This window comes from Callithrix jacchus, chromosome 15 (genome assembly GCF_049354715.1).
Source record: "Callithrix jacchus isolate 240 chromosome 15, calJac240_pri, whole genome shotgun sequence".
In the NCBI taxonomy this organism is placed as follows: Eukaryota; Metazoa; Chordata; class Mammalia; order Primates; family Cebidae; genus Callithrix; species Callithrix jacchus.
In genome coordinates, this window is record NC_133516.1 from 81,956,530 (window position 1) to 81,975,400 (window position 18,871).

At 36.2% G+C, this 18,871-nt stretch overlaps 1 protein-coding gene across 20 annotated transcripts in view; it reads right to left on the reverse strand.

Moving 5' to 3' along the window:
* STXBP5L (syntaxin binding protein 5L) overlaps window positions 1-18,871 on the reverse strand; it is a 452,700-nt gene that overhangs the window by 329,348 nt on the left and 104,481 nt on the right. For 17 of the 20 annotated variants that reach the window (XM_078352051.1, XM_078352048.1, XM_035274086.3 and 14 more), the window contains exons 4-5: window positions 11,162-11,243; window positions 1,665-1,765 (exon numbers count right to left, since the gene is read on the reverse strand). In XM_078352051.1, coding sequence (XP_078208177.1) covers window positions 1,665-1,765; window positions 11,162-11,243 — 183 coding nt within the window. The remainder of the gene's footprint in view (window positions 1-1,664; window positions 1,766-11,161; window positions 11,244-18,871) is intronic. The other 3 variants (XM_078352057.1, XM_078352055.1, XM_078352056.1) reach the window with 1 other exon arrangement.

The following is an 18,871-nucleotide window of genomic DNA, read 5'->3' on the forward strand; positions in this document are numbered from 1 at the left end:
ACCACATTCTCAGACCACAATGCAATAAAAATAAAAATCAACACTAAGAAAATTGTTCAAAACCATACAATTACATAGAAATTAAACAACTTGCTATTGAATGACCTTTGGGTAAATAATGAAATTATGGCAGATATCAGGAAATTCTCTGAAACTACTGAGAACCAAAAAAAATACCAGCAACTCTAGGACACAGCTTAAGTAGTGCTAAGAGAAAAGTTTATACTGCTAAATGCTCACATCAAAAATCCATAAAATCTTAAAATAGCAACCTAACATTACACCTAGAGGAACTAGAAAAACAAAATCAAACCAAACCCGAAGCTAGCAAAAGATTAAAAAATAACTAATATCAAATCTGAAATGATGGAAACTAAGAGGCAAAAAACCATACAAAAGATCAATGAATACAAGAGTTGTTTTTTTGACAGAAGAAATATGATGGGCCACTAGTTATGCTAATAAAGAGAAAAAATTGGAAGATCCAAATAATCAGAAATGCCAAAAAAGACATTAGCACCAATCCCACAGAAATATAAAAAACCCTAAGAGAACACCTCTGCACATACACTAGAAAACCTAAAAGAAATGAATACATTCCTGCAAACATACAAACTCCCAAAATTGAGCCAGGGAGAAACTGAATCCCTAAACAGACCAATAAAGAGTTCCAAAATTGAATCAGTAATAAAAAGCCTACCAACCATAAAGGACCCCGGACAAGAAAGATTCACAGCCAAATTCCACCAGATGCATAAAGAAGAGCTTGTACCATTCTGACAGAAATTACTCCAAAAAATTGAGGAGGAGGAACTCCTCTCCAACTCATTCTATGAAGCCAGCTTCATCCTGATACCAAAACCTGGCAGAAACACAACAAAAAAATATTCAGGCCAATATCCTTGATGAACACAGATTTTAAAATTCTCAAAAAAAACCTAGCAACCTGAATCCTGCAGCATATGATAAAGATAACCCACTATACTCAGGTAGGCTTTGTCCCAGGGAAGCAAAGTTGGTTCAATAATCACAAATAAATAAATATGATCTACTACATAAACAGAACTGAAAGCAAAAACCACATGACAATCTCAATAGATGCAGAAAAGGCTTCTGGTACAATTCAACATCCTGCATGTTAAAAGCCCTCAACAAACTAGGCATTGAAGGAACATACTTCAAAATAATAAGCCATTTATGACAAACCCACAGCCAACATCATACTGAATGGACAAAAGCTGAAAGCACTCCCCTTGAGAACCAAAACAAGAATGCCATCTCTCATCATTCCTAGCCAAAATAATACTGAAAGTCCTAGCCAGAGCAATCATGCAAGAGAAAGAAATAAAAGGCCTGTAAATATTAATAGGAAGAAAGAAAATCAATGATCTCTCTTTGCAGTAAATATGATTCTATACATAGAAAACACCATAATCTCAGCCCATAAACTCCTTAAACTAATAAACACTGCATTAGTAGGTGACTGGATCTATATTAATTATGCATTTCCTATAAAAAAGAAATCACTATAAAACTAAGCATAAACATTACATTATTTCTAGCTGTTGAAATTATGAGAAAAAAAGCCGATAAAATTAACCAAAACTTGTTCAAAAAATAATTTTGTTGTACATTAAGAAATTATTTAACTCATAGGTTCTTACCTTTCTCGGTTAAATTTAAGAGAATGGAGAATAGCTGGCTTTTTTTGTCTAAGGTTCCACAAATGAAGTGTATCATCTGAACTTGCACTGACCAAGGCACCCTTGAACAAAAAGAAGATAAAGTAGTATGTGATTTACTTAATTTAGGGTTTTTGTGAAGCAGAAACATGCTACTTTACTCAATTTTTTACTATCTGAAAAGTTAGTTGTCTCTATCTAACCCAGAAATATAAGGAAGAATAAGTGCATAAATCTCAATCAGGAAGGGTAAAAATGCTGAGCACAGAAGAGAAAACTGACCCACTACATTTCAATAATGAAGAAGACTAGCTTAGGAATATTCATTTACCAATAGAGAGTATTAACTATTATAGCATCATTATGACTAGTAAAGGTTTTTCTGTGGGAAAAAAATAGTTTAGTTTTTTTTTTGTTTCTACTATTCACACATATACTAAATAACCATAATGAGAAGCAAATACAAAATGCGATCTTATAAAATTGAATACAGGTCACATAGAAATTCTCCTTTGCAAGAATTTTCTATACATTTATAAAGTGTATATTCTTCCTGAAAAGTATATTTAATATAATTTAATTTCCTTCTTAAAGTCCAAGCAGTTTATTATTTATAAAGAACAATATCCATAATAAAAGCATTTCTCCAACTACAATTTCATATAATTATAAAATCAAATTAAGATTCTTTTTTAAAATATACTTTGAGTTCTGGAATACATACGCAGAACTTGCAGGTTTGTTACATAGGTATACATGTGCCATGGTGGTTTGCTACACCCATCAGCCCGTCATCTACATTAGGTATTTCTCCTAATGATATCCTTCCCCTAGGCCCCCACCCCTGACAAGTCCCAGAGTGCGATGTTCCCCTCCTTGTATCCATGTGTTCTGATTGTTTGATGCCCACTTATGAGTGAGAACATGCGGTGTTCGGTTTTCTGTTCTTCTGTTAGTTTGCTGAGAATGAGTTTCCAGATTCATCCATGTTCCTAAAAAGGACATGAACTCATCCATCTTTATGGCTGCATAGTATTCCATGGTGTATATGTGCCACATTTGCTTTATTCAGTCTATCACTGATAAGCATTTGGGTGGTTCCAAGTCTTTGTTATTGTGAACAGTGCAATAAACACACATGCACATGTGACTTTATATTAGAATGATTTATAGTCTTTTGGGTATATACCCGGTAATGGAATTTCTGGGTCAAATGGTATTTCTGGTTCTAGATCCTTGAGGAACCATCACAGTCTTCCACACTGGTTGAACTTACACTCCCATTACCAGTGTAAAAGTGTTTCTATTTTTCCACATTCTTTACAGCATCTGATGTTTCCTGACTTTTTAATGATCGCCATTCTAATTGGCATGAGATAGTATCTCATTGTGGTTTTGATTTGCATTTCTCTAATGACCAGTGATGATGACTTTTTTCATATGTTTGTTGGCTGCATAAATGTCTTCTTTTTAGAAGTGTCTGTTCATTTCCTTGGTCCACATTTTGATGAGGTTGTTTTTTTCTTGTAAATATGTTTACATTCCTTGTAGATTCTGGATATTAGCCCTTTTTCAGATAGATTGAAAAAATTTATTCTCATTTTATAGAGTGTATTTTCACTTTGATAATAGTTTCTTTTGCTGTGTAGAATATCATTAGTTTAATTAGATCTCATTTGTCAATTTTGGCTTGTATTGCCATTGCTTTTGGTGTTTTTGTCATGAAGTCTTTCTCCATGCCTATGTTCTAAGTGGTATTACCTAGGATTTCTTCTAAGGTTTTTATGGTTTTAGGTCTTATGTTTAAGCCTTTAATCCATCTGAAGGTAATTTTTGTATAAGGTATAAGGAAGGGGCCCAGTTTCAGTTTTTTGCATATGGTTAGCCAGTTTTCCCAATACCATTTATTAAAATAAAGAATCCTTTTCCCATTGCTTGTTTTTGTCAGGTTTGTCAAAGATCAGATGGTTGCAGATGTGTGGCATAATTTCTGACGCCTCTGTTCTGTTCCATTGGTCTATATATCTACTTTGGTACCAGTACCATGCAGTTTTGATTACTGTTGCCTTGCATTATAGTTTGGAATATATGCTTCCAGCTTTGTTTCCTTTTTTTTTTTTTCCTTAGAATTGTCTTATCTATACAGGCTCTTTTTTTGCTTCCATATAAAATTTAACATAGGCTTTCTTTTTAAATCCTGTGAAGAGAGTCAATGGTAGCTTGATGGGGATAGCATTGAATATACAAATTACTTTGGGCAGTATGGCCATTTTCACAATATTGATTTTTTTCTACACATAAACATGGAATGATTTTCCATTTGTGTCTGCTATGATTTCCTTGAGCAGTGTTTCATGGTTCTTCTTGAAGAGGTCCTTCACATCCCTTGTAAGTTGCATTCCCATGTATTTTATTCTCTTTATAACAATTGTGAATGGGAGTTCACTCACGGTTTGGCTCTTTGTCTGTCATTGGTATATAGGAATGCTTATAATTTTTGCATGTTGATTTTGTATCCTGAGACTTTGCTTACATTGCTTATCAGCTTAAGAAGATTTTGGGCTGAGACTGGGGTTTTTCAAATATACAATCATGTCATCTGCAAAGAGAGACAATTTGACTTCCTCTCTTCCTATTTGAATATCCTTTATTTCTGCTCTCTTTCTTAATTACCCCAGACAGAACTTCCAACACTATGTTAAATAGGAGTGGGGAGAGATGGCATCCTTGTCTTCTGCCTGTTTTGAACTGGAATGCTTCTAGCTTTTGCCCATTCAGTATGATACTGGCTGTGGGTTTCTAATAAATAGCTCTTATTATTTTGAGATACGTTCCATCAATACCTAGTTTATTAAAAGTTTTTAGCATGAATGGGTGTTGAATTTCATTGAAGGCTTTTTCTTTACCTATTGAGATAATCTTGTGGTTTTTGCCTTTGCTTCTGTTTAAGTGATGTATTATGTTTATTGATTTGCATATGGTGAGACAGTCTTGCATCCCAGGGATAAAGTCGAGTTGATCATGGTGGCTAAGGTTTTGATGTGCTGCTGGATTCCGTTTGTCAGTATTTTATTGAGGATTTTTGCATCTATGTTCATCAGGAATATTGGCCTGAAATTTTCCTTGTTGTTGTTCCTGTGTCTCTGCTAGGTTTTAGTATCAGGATAATGCTGGCCTCATAAAATGAGTTAGGAAGGACTCCTCTTTTCCTATTGTTTTGAATAGTTTCAAGGAGGAATGGTACCAGCTCCTCTTTGTACCTTTGGTAGAATTTGGCTGTGAATTTGTCTGGTCCTGGGATTTTTTTGGTTAGTAGGCTATTAATCACTGCCTCAATTTCAGAACTTGTGATTGGTCTATTCAGGGACTCAACTTCTTCCTGGTTTAGTCTTTGGAGGTGTATGTGTCCAGGAATTTATTCATTTCTTCCAGAGTTTCTAGTTTATTTGCATAGAGGTATTTCCAGTGTGTGATCAGTGATGATATCCCTTGTATCATTTTTATTGCAGGTATTTAATTCTTCTCTCTTTTCTTCGTTATTAATCTGGCTAGTGGTCTATTCTGTTGATCTTTTCAAAAAACCAGCTCCCGGATTCACTGATTTTATTTGAAGGGTTTTTTTTTTTTATGTCCCTATCTCCTTCAGTTCTGCTCTGATCTCAGTTATTTCTTTTCTTCTGCTAGCTTTTGAATTTGATCTTGCTTCTCTAGTTCTTTTAATTGTGATGTTAAGTTGTCAATTGTAGATCTTAACTGTTTTCTCCCATGGGCATTAAGTGCTATAATTTCCCTGTAAACATTTCTTTAGCTGTGTCCCAGAGATTCTGATATGTCTTGTCTTTGTTCTCATTGGTTTCAAAGAACTTATTTATTTCTGCCTTCATTATGTACCCAGTAGTCATTCAGAGGCAGGTTGTTCAGTTTCTATGTAGTTGTATAATTTTGAGTGAGCTTCTCAATCCTGAGTTCTAATTTGATTGCACTGTGGTCTGAGAAACTGCTATAATTTCCATTCTTTTGTATTTGCTACGGAGTGATTTACTTCCAGTTATGTGGTCAGTTTTAGAGTAGGTGCGATGTGGTGCTGAGAAGAATGTTCATTCTGTGGATTTGGGGTAAAGAGTTCTATAGATGCCTATTAGGTCTGCTTGGTAGAGATTTGAGTTCAAGTCCTGGATATCCTTGTTAATTTTCTGTCTCGTTGATCTGTCTAATATTGGCAGTGGAGTGTTAAAGTCACACACTATGATTGTGTGGGAGTCTAAGTCTCTTTGTAGCTTGTTAAGAACTTGCTTTATGTATCTGGGTGCTCCTGTATTGGGTGTGTATATATTTAGGATTGTTAGTTCTTCTTGTTGCATTGATCCTTTTATCATTATGTAATGCCCTTCCTTGTCTCTCTTTTGATCTTTGTTGGTTTAAAGTCTATTTCATCAGAGACTAGGATTGTAACTCCTACTTTTTTTTTAATCTCTATTTGCTTGGTATAACTTCCTCCATCCCTTTATTTTGAGCCTATGTGTGTCCTTGCACATGAGATGAGTTTCCTGAATACAGCACACCATATAAAGTCAAGATGGGTCTTGACTTTTTATCCAATTTGTCAGTCTGTGTCTTTTGATTGGGGCAATATTAACCCACATTAAAGGTTAATATTGTTACATGTGAATTTGATCCTGCCATTTTTATGCTAGCTGGTTGTTTTGCCTGTTAGTTGGTGCAGTTTCTTCACTTTGTTGATGCTGTTTACCATTTGGTATGTTTGGAGTGGCTGGTACTGGTTGCTCCTTTCCATGTTTAGTGCTTCTTTCAGGAGCTCTTATAAGGCAGGTCTGGTAGTGACTAAATCTCTCATCAATTGCTTATCCATAAAGGTTTTGTTTCTCCTTCATTCATGAAGCTTAGTTTGGCTGGATATGAATTCTAGGTTGAAAGTTCTTTTCTTTAAGGATGTAAAATATTAACCCCATTCTCTTCTGGCTTGTATGGTTTCTTCTGAGAGATCAGCTGTGAGTCTCATAGGCTTCCCTTTGTGGTTAACCCGATCTTTCTCTCCGGCTGCCCTTAGCATTTTTTCCTTCATTTCAATCAAGTGAATCTGATGATTATGTGCCTTGGGATTGCTCTTCTTGAGGAATATCTTTGTGGTGTTCTCTGTATTTCCTGGACTTGAGTGTTGGACTGCCTTGCTAGGTTGGAAAAGTCCTCCTGGATAATATCCTAAAGAATATTTTCCAGCTTGGATTCACATTCTCTCCATCACATTCAGGTACACCTATCAAACAAAGATTAAGTTTTTTTATACAATCCCATATATCTTGGAGGCTTTGTTCATTTCGTTTCACTCTTTTTTCTCTTATCTTGCTTTCTCATTTTATTTCATTGAGTTGATCTTCAATCTCTGATATCCATTTGGCCCATTCGGCTATTGATGCTTGTGTATGCTTTGCGAAGTTCTCGTGCTGTGTTTTTCAGCTCCATTAAGTCATTTATGTTCTTCTCTTAAGTTGGTTATTCTAGTTAGCATTTTGTCTAACCTTTTTTCAACGTTCTTAGTTTCTTTACATTGGGTTAGAATATGTTCTTTTAGCTCAGAGAAGTTTGTTATTACCCACCTTCTGAAGCGTGCTTCTGTCAGTTGATCAAACTCATTCTCCAACCAGCTTTATTCACTTGCTGGTGAGGAGTTGTGATCCCTTGGAGGAGGAGAGGCATTCTGGTCTTTGCTGTTTTCATCCTTTTTACACTGGTTTATTCCCATCTTCATGGATTTATCTACCTGTGGTCTTTGTAGTTGGTCACTTTCTGATAGGGTCTCTGAGTGGGAGTCCTTTTTATTGATATTAAAGCTATTTCTTTCTGTTTTTTAGTTTTTCTTCTAACAGGCCCCTCTGCTGCACAACTGCTGGAGGTCTACTCCAGACGCTGCTTGCCTGGGAATCACCTGCAGAGGCTGCAAAACAGCAAGGGCTGCTGCCAGTTTTTTCTGTTATCTTTGTCCCAGAATGGTACCCACCAGATGTCAGCCAGAGCTCTTTTTTATGAGGTGCCTCTTTGGATGTATGGATGGATGTCAGGGAGCTGCTTGAGGAGATAGTCTGTCCCTCATCAGAGCTCAAGTGTGGTGCTGGGAGTTCTGTTGTTCTGTTCAGAGCTGCCGGGCAGGCACATTTAAGTCTGCTGCAACTGAACTCATACCTGCCTCTTTTCCCAGGTGCTCTGTCCTGGGAAGGTGGGGCTTTATTTATAAGTTCCTGACATGCTGCTGCCTTTTTTCAGAGATGCCGTGTCCAGCAAGGAGGTAGTCTAGTCACAGTCTACCAGCTGAGGTGTTGCTAAGCTGCCGCAGGCTCTGCCCAGGTGCTGTGTAAACTTCCTTGCAGCTTTGTTTACAGAGGTACAGTTAGATCTGCCTTGGTAATGGCTGTCTGCCTCAGTAATGTTGGACTGCCTCAGTAATAGCAGATTGCCTCGGTAATAGTGGACTGCCTAATTAATGGCAGATAGCCTTAGTAATGGTGGACTGCCTCAGCAGTGGTGGACTGCCTCAGTAAGGGCAGATGGCCTTCCTCCCACAGAGCTAGACTATCCTGAGCCCAGCTGCACTTGCTGTGAAACTCTGAATCCAGAGTGTTTCAGATTGCTGGTCTTTTTGTGGGTGGGACCTGCTGAGCCAGATCACCTGGCTCCCCATTTTCAGCTCCCTCCTTTTCGGCTGAATGGGCAGCTCTGTATCCCAGGCCATTCCAGGCACCAATTGAAATGGCTGCCTAGATTAGTGTGAGTTTTTGTGTGGAAACTCACAACACCAGCTGAATCAGCTGTGCTCAAAATTGTAGCACTTTTAGGCCCAGGAATCTCCTGGTCTGTGGGCAGCAAAAACTGTGGGAAAAGCACAGTATCTGAACTGGAGTGCTGGAGTGAAAGGACAAGCCCCTGATGGCCTCTGTTGGGTATGGAGGAAGTTCCTCTGTGGATTGCACTTCCCAGGTAGGCAGCACCTTACCCTGCCTCTGCTCAACCCTCTTGGATTACACCCACTGTGAAAACAGTGCCATGGAGATGCACCTGGTACCTCATTTGGAAATGCGGTGATAACTCACCCTCTGTGTTTCTGGGGACTTCACTCCAGAGCTGCTACTATTCAGCCACGTTGGATCATCCCTTTGATATATACACCTTAACATTAACTCAGATAATTTCCTGCCATGAAATAGAAGGTATTCTATATATGCCTTGAGAATTTTTGTGTTTGTTTGTTTGCCTGCTTCATTTTTATGCTTCTATAAAGAAACTAAAAATTTATTAGAATTCCTTGGAAGAATTTGATGAGCAACAATTGATTTTTTTTTTTTAGATACAGTATACTGGTCTCATTTCTCAGAGAGGTGGAAGTTCACTTGAGATAGGGTAAGGATAGAACATGATATGTAACAATAGTAAAACATTCTCTACAAGAGATAGTTACATGTTATACAGAAGATATAACATGCCAAAGGCAATGGAATTAAAGTGGCATATAGTCACTAATATCTTAGTGTAATACCTAAATAATTCTAGTATCAAACTCTGTTGTTTTGGTTTTTGAGATGGTGTCTTGCTCTGTCACCAGGCTGCAATACAGTGGTGCAATCTCGGCTCACTGCAACCTCGGCCTCCTAGGTTCAAGTAATTCTGCCTCAGCCTCCTGAGTAGCGGGGATGACAGGTGCGCATCACCATGTCCAGCTAATTTTTGTATTTTTAGTACAGACAGACTTTCACCATTTTGGCCAGGATGGTCTCTATCTCTTGACCTCATGATCCACCTGCCTCAGCCTCCCAAACTGCTGTGCTGGGATTACAGGTGTGAGCCACTGCATCTGGCCAGTCTTCTTAATTCTGTGATAAAACTGAGATGTGACTTATCGTTGGAGGGGTGAACAGTACTACTAACCATAATAGCACAAACGGACAGACACACGAAAGAAAGCACATCAGCAGAGTGTCTAAGTTCATTTATAAAAGCAAACTGAACCTACCGAAAGCACTATAAAGATCTGTGAAAATATTTAAAACTATGAATAGGAACACCAGTCAGGTCAGAAACTGGGAAGTTTGGGAAACGGTACAGATGCTTTGTGTGTGGTACATAGGGTGAGTAGTTCAAGATAAATAATGTGAATAATGCAAGGAAGTTGAAGGCTTATCTATATTTATTCTTAGTTATGTGTTACAGAGGCAAGCAAAAGACCTGGAAGACAAATCTCAAAAGATCAGACTCAGTACAAATCACATGGAACAAATTATGCCTGCCAGTATATATCCATGCAGAAGGCAAAAGCTGAGATCCCTCAACAAGGAACAACAGAGTAGCAATGAGACCTCAAAAAGGCTGTTATTACAGTAAAATATTTTTCAAATGTTTTCTTTACCTTCCTTTCTCATTTCAGTACTCCATAGCAAGTATGCCTACATGATGAAATATGCTAGGTTTGTCAATAAGGAGGATCTAACAGTCTTCTGAGAAAATTTTGAGTCAAGGGAACAGAAAAGTGAATATTTGCCAATATCTTTCTTGCCTCAGGTATCTCTGATGTGAAGTTCTATGAGACATTTTACCCACATTTACTATTGTAAGTTCTTAGAAAGAAATACAGGTATAGATATATACAAATGTATGCAGGCACTAAATGAAAGATCATTGTCATGCCATAAGAAAATAACCAAACATTTTTTCCAAGGCAGTTCAATTTTCTAAGTGCCTGAATTTGGCATGGCACAAACTTTCATAGCATTTTTACATTGATTGGCTCACTTAACATAAAAAAAGCTCTAGCAGACTCTAAGTTTCACCATAAAAATCTGATTCAAGAAAGCCTCAAGTAGCCTTCTACTAATGGAATATCTGCAACTTTTCTAAGCTTCATAAATACATATTTTGTTTTTAGAGAGTTCCTCATCACTATAATTTTATAAAAATACAAAGAAGGTAAAAAGCTAATTTCCATAATAGCAATGGATACAAAAATAAATACAAATGCACATATATTCCAACAAAAGCATTTGGAGATATATACAAATAAAAGGGCCCACAGGTATATAAACAAAAAAGATCATTTCAGGGAAGATAAAAATAAAATGTGAAGTTAGGCCTTGATTACAAAATTTAAGTTGTTGGGAAGTGAATGAATAGAAGAAAAATTTAATGGACAGTAAAGCAATTAAAAGACATTAAAATTATTTTAAAAGTTTAAATAATGAAACTGAATTATGCTATATAATAACAATAATAGAATCTCATATATACAATCTTTTTTCTTTAAAATTTAATAAATTGGCCAATACAGTAGTACAGTCTTTTGTGAAAATGTAATCAAAAGGAATACTGCATACATACATATTTAAGCATTTACAATCATGGTATTTAAATGATTACATCAACAGATTTACTATTTATTAGGGAGTATCTGATTTAAGTAGTCAAAAAATAATCCTTACCTCATTGATCAAAAATTGGAGCTGTAGGACAGCTGCACCACTTTCATGTTGGCAATAGCAATCAACACCAGGTCTCCCAAGTCTAATATAATAAAAGTCAAGGATTCTAACATTTAAATTAGCACCAATATTAATAAGCAAAGGAGAAACTAATTTATCAAGAGATGTTTTGCTTTTTAGTTTCCCTTATTTTTATAAATAAAAAGTTGAAAATCTTAGTCTTAGTAGAGGCAAATTAAATTTTATAGCTCAGATTGCTTAATATTCCAGCAATTTGAAAAATTTGAAAAAAAAATGACAAAAATTTGAAAGACAGCAGCTTTGTTCAATGAAGTTAAACAAGAATTAAGAATCCAGATACACGTCATTTTATTGAAGATTTTTTAATTAAACACTCTTTTCACTAAAATAAATTCAAAATGAGTCAATAATTTAATATAATTAAATAATAAAATGAATTTTAAAAGACATAAATAGGTTGATAATCTTGACATATCAAAGATCTTCTCTAAGTATAATTTAAAACTCTGACTTCAAAAAGGAATAGATTGATATATTTGACTATATGAAAATATTAAATGTCTAAATAAAAAACATAATAAATAAAATAAAAAACAAGAAAACTAGAAAATAAATAGTAACACGTCATCTGCACTACACAAAGAGAGTTATAAAACATAAAAAAGAGAGAGAGAAAAAGGAGAAGGAATGGAGATAAAAAATGAGAATAAGAAAGCACCATATAACAATATTTACTTACATATTCTATACTAAATGATATTACCTATATATGTATATGTATATATATTTACTCATTTGTTTGCTTGCATAAATATATAAAGTAGATGAGAGTCTCCACTTAACGGCCATAATGAAAAAGTGTGGGCCAGATTTATTCACCACCTAAAACAATTACAAATCTGTACAAAATTTATGTAACACGTTTTAAGACACTGCATATCAAATAGGGAATGACAATGATCCCCGAAGGAGAGAAAATATATAAGGAAAGGCTTATGATAACCCCAGTTTACTGTCTAGCGTGAAATTCCAGGCTCGAGCACAAGGAGGGGAAACCAAGATAAAATCTAGCAGGCCTGCTGAGTTAGGAGATAGAACTAACAAGATAGGGAGGCCAGGAACAACTAGAGTTCATAGGGTTGAGTAGCAAAGAAAAAAATGTGACACACAAAAAGAGCTCTAGAGATTTGCAGGAGGGCCCTCCTTACATCTTTAAGTACTACTGAAGGAGTAAGTTGGAAGAAACTACCTCAGACTGAGGAAACAACAAACCAAGAAATAAAAGAATCCTTTTGAAGAATAAAACAAAAAAACAAACCAAAAACAAAGAACGTTTATATTGGGACAAGAATTTTTCATGTTCCCACCAGCAAAAGTGCAAAGCCTCAGAATTCAGATGACGTCATGCAAAGTACTCAGAGAATATTACCTCAGTATGAGGAAAAATTCCTCCCTAAGATAATAACTTTTCTGGTTCTGCTTACCAATGCTTAAAACTAGGTTACAAAAAGGATCAAACTGTTTCCATATAATTTACATACTAAACGAAGATCAAGAATAATTTTAGAAATAAACCCTTTACACCCCAAAAAAAATATATAAAAGGTATGAAATTAAATGCAGAGAAGTAAAAAATATAACTGGTAACAAGGATAAATATCAATAGAAAGAGGTGCAGAAATAAAACAGCATAGAAATAATAGAGATAGTAAAACATTTCTTATACTACCTTGTGTATGTTGAAAAAGGTAGAGAGAAGACTGATTACGTTAAGTAGATATACAGATATATCTATCCAACTATCTATCTACCTAACTCTCTCAAGTAGAATATCTAGAGTTTTTAAAAAAATACATTGAATATTAGTGAAATTAAAAATATGTCCACAGAAACTATTCAAAACATAACACAAAGAGAAAAATAACTGAGAAGTAAGGGAAGAAAAGCACACCAATGAACTGTGGATCAATATAAAATGGCCTAAACAATTTTAATTTCATTAATAAAAAAAAAAGGGGAGGGAAAGGAGAGAGAAAATTTATTTTAAAATAATGACCAAAATTAAATTTTTAAAAAGTGAAAGTGAAATAATAACACTTTTCAGACACACAAAACTTAAATAACTCATCATGAAAAAACCTGCACTAAAAGAAATGTTAAGGGGAATCTTTATGCAAAAAGGAAATTATATCAAAAAGAATATCTGAATACACCAAAAAAAAGAACATTAAAAATGAAAAATATATGGGTAAACATATAATACAAGTTATCTTTAAAAGATAATTTACTGTTTGAAACAAAAATAATGATGGTACATTTGTGGTTTATAACATGTAGAAGTAAAATGATGTTAACAATAGCACAAAGGCTACTAGGAGGGGAAATAAAAACTTTACTATTATAGGATTAATAAAGTAGTATAATATTAATTCAAGGTAAACTTTGATAAGATAAAGTTGTATACTATTAATATAAACCAAAAGGCAATCACTAAGAATATTATAGCCAATTAGCCAACAAAGGAGAAAAATGAAATCTTAAAAAATGTTGACATAAAATAAGTCAGAACATTGTCGGGGGGGAGGACTAAAAACTAGTAAGATAAATAGAAAGCAAAAAGCAAAATGGTAGGTTTATACTCAGCCATATCAATACCACTCTAAATGTAAATAATGTAAACACCCCACTTAAAATGCAGTGATTGTCAGAGCAGATAAAAAAGCAAGACCTAAGTACATGCTTTGTAAGGAAACCTCCTTTATATACAAGTAGGTTAAAAGGTAAAACATACAAAATTATATACCACGCTAAAATTAAGACATAGAGGAAAAGATATACTAATATACAGTAAAGTTGATTTAAGAACACTAAACATTGCCAAAATTAAAAGCAGTCACTTCATAATAATAAATGGGCCAAATTATTAAACAGGGATATAAATACAAAATTATATGCCTAATTACACAGCTTAAAATACATGATACAAAAGTAATAAAAACACAAAGAGAAAAAGATGAATTCACAATTATAGTTGGACTTTTTAATACCCCCTCTCAATAACTAATATAAGAAAAAATCAGTAACAATGAAGAAGATTTAAGTAAAAGACTATCAACAAACTTGACCTAATTGGCATTTATAGAACACACCACCCAAAAAGAGCAGAATACATACTCTTCTGAAGTATTAAAAAAACAATTACTAAGAGATAAAATATTGTAAATTATAAAATAAGCATCATGTACCCCAGAAGTTAAAGTATAATTTCAAAAGTACATAAAAGCAAAGTATTAAAATCATAAACAGTATAGTTCCTGACCATAATTGAATTAGAAATTAACAACATCCAGAAAACCCTCCAAATGTTTGAAAATTAAATTACAAACTACTAAACATTAATATAAAAAATAAGAGTAATTAGATATTTTAATAAACTAATAAAACCATAACATATCATAAGTGTGAGATGCAGCTAAAGCAGCACCTTGAAAAAAATTTAGAGGTTTTACTACCTATATTAGCAAAGAAAGAAAAATCTTAAATTATTTAAGCTTTGATTTTAACATGCTAGAAAATGAAGAGCAAATTAATTTCAAAATCAGAAAAAAAATAATAAAAAAATCAATAAAATCAAAACAGACTAAAAATTAAAAAATCAATGAAACCCAAAGCTGGTTTAAAAAATTTAATGAAATTAATAAACCTTTTAGCCAGAGTGATCAAGATAAAAAGAAAGAACACATATTTTTTTAATAAGGAAAGAAGAAATATTACCATAAAAAATTTAGACATTAAAAAGAACAAAAACATTATTTTTAAACATAAGCTAATAAATTTGATAATCTAAATAAAATGGACAAATTCCCAGAAAGACACAAATTACACAAAGAGAAGCAGGAAATTTAACAGCACTATAGAAAATTAATGAAACCAAATTCTAATTTAAATTCTTTCCTCAAAGAAAACTCTAGGTAAAGATACCATCACTTATAAAATAGATGATACGGGGGGAGGACTCAAGATGGTGCTGTGAGAACAACCCAGGATTGAAGCTCTCGCTGGATGCACGGAGAGGGTGAGTCGGGGAAGCATTTCCAGACGGATCTTAGTTGCCCACAGAACGGGGAAATTCCCAGGTATAAAAGAGACATGGGACGCCAGGCAGAGGTCTCCGCTGGCGTAGCCGGCAGCCGGTGCAGCTCCGGCCCACGCCGGAGCGCAGAGGCGCTCCACAGCGCTCCATACAAAAGCGCACTGTTACGGGTGCCCTGTTGAACCGGCAAACTAAGACCCGAGAGGGCTGAATTTGAGACTGAACGGGTCTTGAACTGTGACCCAGCCCAGGAAATCCCAGAAACTCAGCATTTGGGGGAGCGCAGTGCGACAAACAAAACGGCGATTCCAAACACTCCCGGTGAATAGGTTTTTTTTTAAAGCGCAGCTCCGTGGGGGAGGGGTGCAAGCCATTACCGAGGCAATCAGCCCCTACTGAGGTACACACCCATTACTGACGCAGCCTGCCGCTGCCAAGGCAACCAGGTACAACAGAGACTCTGCCGCAGGGCATAGCCCATGGCAACAGGGCAGAGACCACAGCAGAAGGGCGGAGCCTGCAGGAAAAGGGCGAACCTCACACAAGCAGAGTGGAGCCTCGGCAGGCAAAAAGTGACTAGACTTCCTCCGAGCTGGGCAGAACAGTGAGGCGGACACTCACAAGTAAAGCCCCAACCCCCACCAGACAGAGCATCTGAGGGAAAAAAAAGGGGTTTTCTTACGAGTTAGGTTGCAGCAGAACTAAACATAGCAGTCTAGCAGCCCTGAATGAACAACAGAGCACACAGCTCAGCACTTGAGCTCCTACAGACTGTCTCCTCAAGCAACTCCCTGACCCCTCTATATCCATAAGACTGACATTCGGCAGACATCATCCTGGGACAAAGATAGCAGAAAAAGAAACTGGTAGCATCCCTCGCTGTTCCGCAGCCACTACAGGTGCACCCCAGACAAGCAGAACCTGGAGTGGACCTCAGCAGTCGTACAGTGAAGGGGCTAGACTGGTAGAAGGAAAACCAAGTAACAGAAATACTCCATCATCAACAATCTGGGTGTCCACTCAGAGATCCAATCAAAAAGTCAGCAACTACACAGACAACAGGTGGATAAATCCACAAAGATGGGAAGAAACCAGCGCAAAAAGGAGGAAAACACCCGAAACCAGAACACCTCGCCACCTAGAAAAAAACAAAACTCCTCACCAGCAAGGGAACAAAGCTGGACGGAGAACAACTGTGACGAAATGATGGAATTAGACTTCAGAAGGTGGATAATGAGAAACTTTTGTGAGCTAAAAGAACATGTTTTAAAACAATACAAAGAAAGTAAGAACCTTGAAAAAAGATTTGAGGAAATGATAACAAGAATGGATACCTTAGAGAGGAATATGAATGAATTAAAGGAGCTGAAAAACACAATACGAGAACTTCGCGAAACATGCACAAGTTTCAATAGCCAAATTGACCAAGCAGAAGAAAGAATATCAGAAGTCAAGGATCAACTCAATGACATAAAACGAGAAACCAAGATCAGAGAAAAAAGCGCAAAAAGAATGAACAACGTCTCCAAAAAATGTGGGACTATTTGTTATGTGAAGAGACCTAACCTACGTTTGATAGGTGTACCAGAATGTGATGAAGAGAACGAATCCAAGCTGGAAAATACTCTGCAGGACATTATCCAGGAAAATTTCCCCCACCTAGCAAGACAGGCCAACACTCTATTGCAGGAAATACAGAGAACACAACAAAGATATTCCACAAGAAGAGCAACCACAAGGCACATAATTGTCAGATTCAACTAGGTTGAAATAAAGGAGAAAATACTAAGGGCAGCCAGAGAGAAAGGTCGGGTCACCCACAAAGGGAAGCCCATCAGACTCACAGCAGATCTCTCAGCAGAAACTCTACAAGCCAGAAGAGAGTGGGGGCCAATATTCAACATCCTTAAAGAAAAGAACTTTCAACCCAGAATTTCATATCCAGCCAAACGGAGCTTAAGAAGTGAAGGAAAAATAAAATCCTTTGCAAACAAGCAAGTACACAGAGATTTTGTCACCACCAGCCCTGCTTTACAAGAGCTCCTGAAATAGGTACTACACATAGAAAGAAACAACCAGTACCAGCCATTCCAAAATCACACTAAATGCTAAAGAGCATCAACATAATGAAGAATCTACAACAACTAACGGGCAAAACAGCCAGCTAGCATCAAAATGGCAGTGTCAAATTCACACATAACAATATTAACCCTAAATGTAAATGGACTAAATGCACCAATCAAAAGACACAGACTGGCAAATTGGATAAAAAGCCAAAACCCAGCAGTGTGCTGTATCCAGGAAACCCATCTCACATGCAAGGATACACAAAGACTCAAAATGAAGGGATGGAGGAAGATTTACCAAGCTAATGGAGAGCAAAAAAAAGCAGGAGTTGCAATTCTCATCTCTGATAAAATAGACGTTAAAGCAACAAAGATCAAAAGAGACAAAGAAGGCCATTACATAATGGAAAAGGATTGATACAACAAGAAGAGCTAACGATCCTAAACATATATGGACCCAATACAGGAGCACCCAGATACATAAGGCAAGTTCTTAATGACTTACAAAGAGACTTAGACTCCCACACAATAATAGTGGGAGACTTTAACACTCCACTGTCAATATTAGACAGATCAACCAGACAGAAAATCAACAAGGATATCCAGGGCTTGAACTCAGACATGGAGCAAGCAAACCTGATAGACATTTACAGAACTCTCCACCCAAAATCCACTGAATATACATTCTTCTCAGCACCACACCATACCTACTCTAAAATTGACCACATAATTGGAAGTAAAGCACTGCTCAGCAAATGCAAAACAACTGAAATCATAACAAACAGCCTCTCAGACCATAGTGCAATCAAGTTAGAACTCAGAATTCAGAAACCGACCCAGAACTGCACAGCTTCATGGAAACTGAACAACTGGCTCCTGAATGTTGACTGGATAAACAACAAAATGAAGGCAGAAATAAAGAAGTTCTTCGAAACCAATGAGAATGAAGACACAACATGCCAGAATCTCTGGGACACATTTAAAGTAGTCTCTAGAGGAAAGTATATAGCAATAAGTGCCCATATGAGAAGAATGGAGAGATCCAAAATTGACACCCTATCGTCAAAATTGAAAGAGCTAGAAGAGCAAGATCAAAAAAACTCAAAACCCAGCAGAAGACAAGAAATAACTAAGATCAGAGCTGAACTGAAGGAGATAGAGACACGAAAAATCCTCCAAAAAATCCATAAATCCAAGAGCTGGTTTTTCGAAAAGATCAGCAAAATAGACAGACCACTAGCCAGATTGATTAAAAAGAAAAGAGAGAACGGCCAAATAGATGCAATAAAAAATGATAAAGGGGAAATCACCACAGATTCCACAGAAATTCAAACCATCATCAGAGAATATTAAAAACAACTCTATGCACATCAACTAGTAAACCTGGAAGAAATGGATAAATTCCTGGACTCCTGTGTCCTCCCAAGCCTAAACCAGGAGTAAGCTGAAACTATGAATAGACCAATAACAAGGGCAGAAGTCGAGGCAGCAATTAAGAGCCTACCACACAAAAAAAGGCCAGGCCCAGAC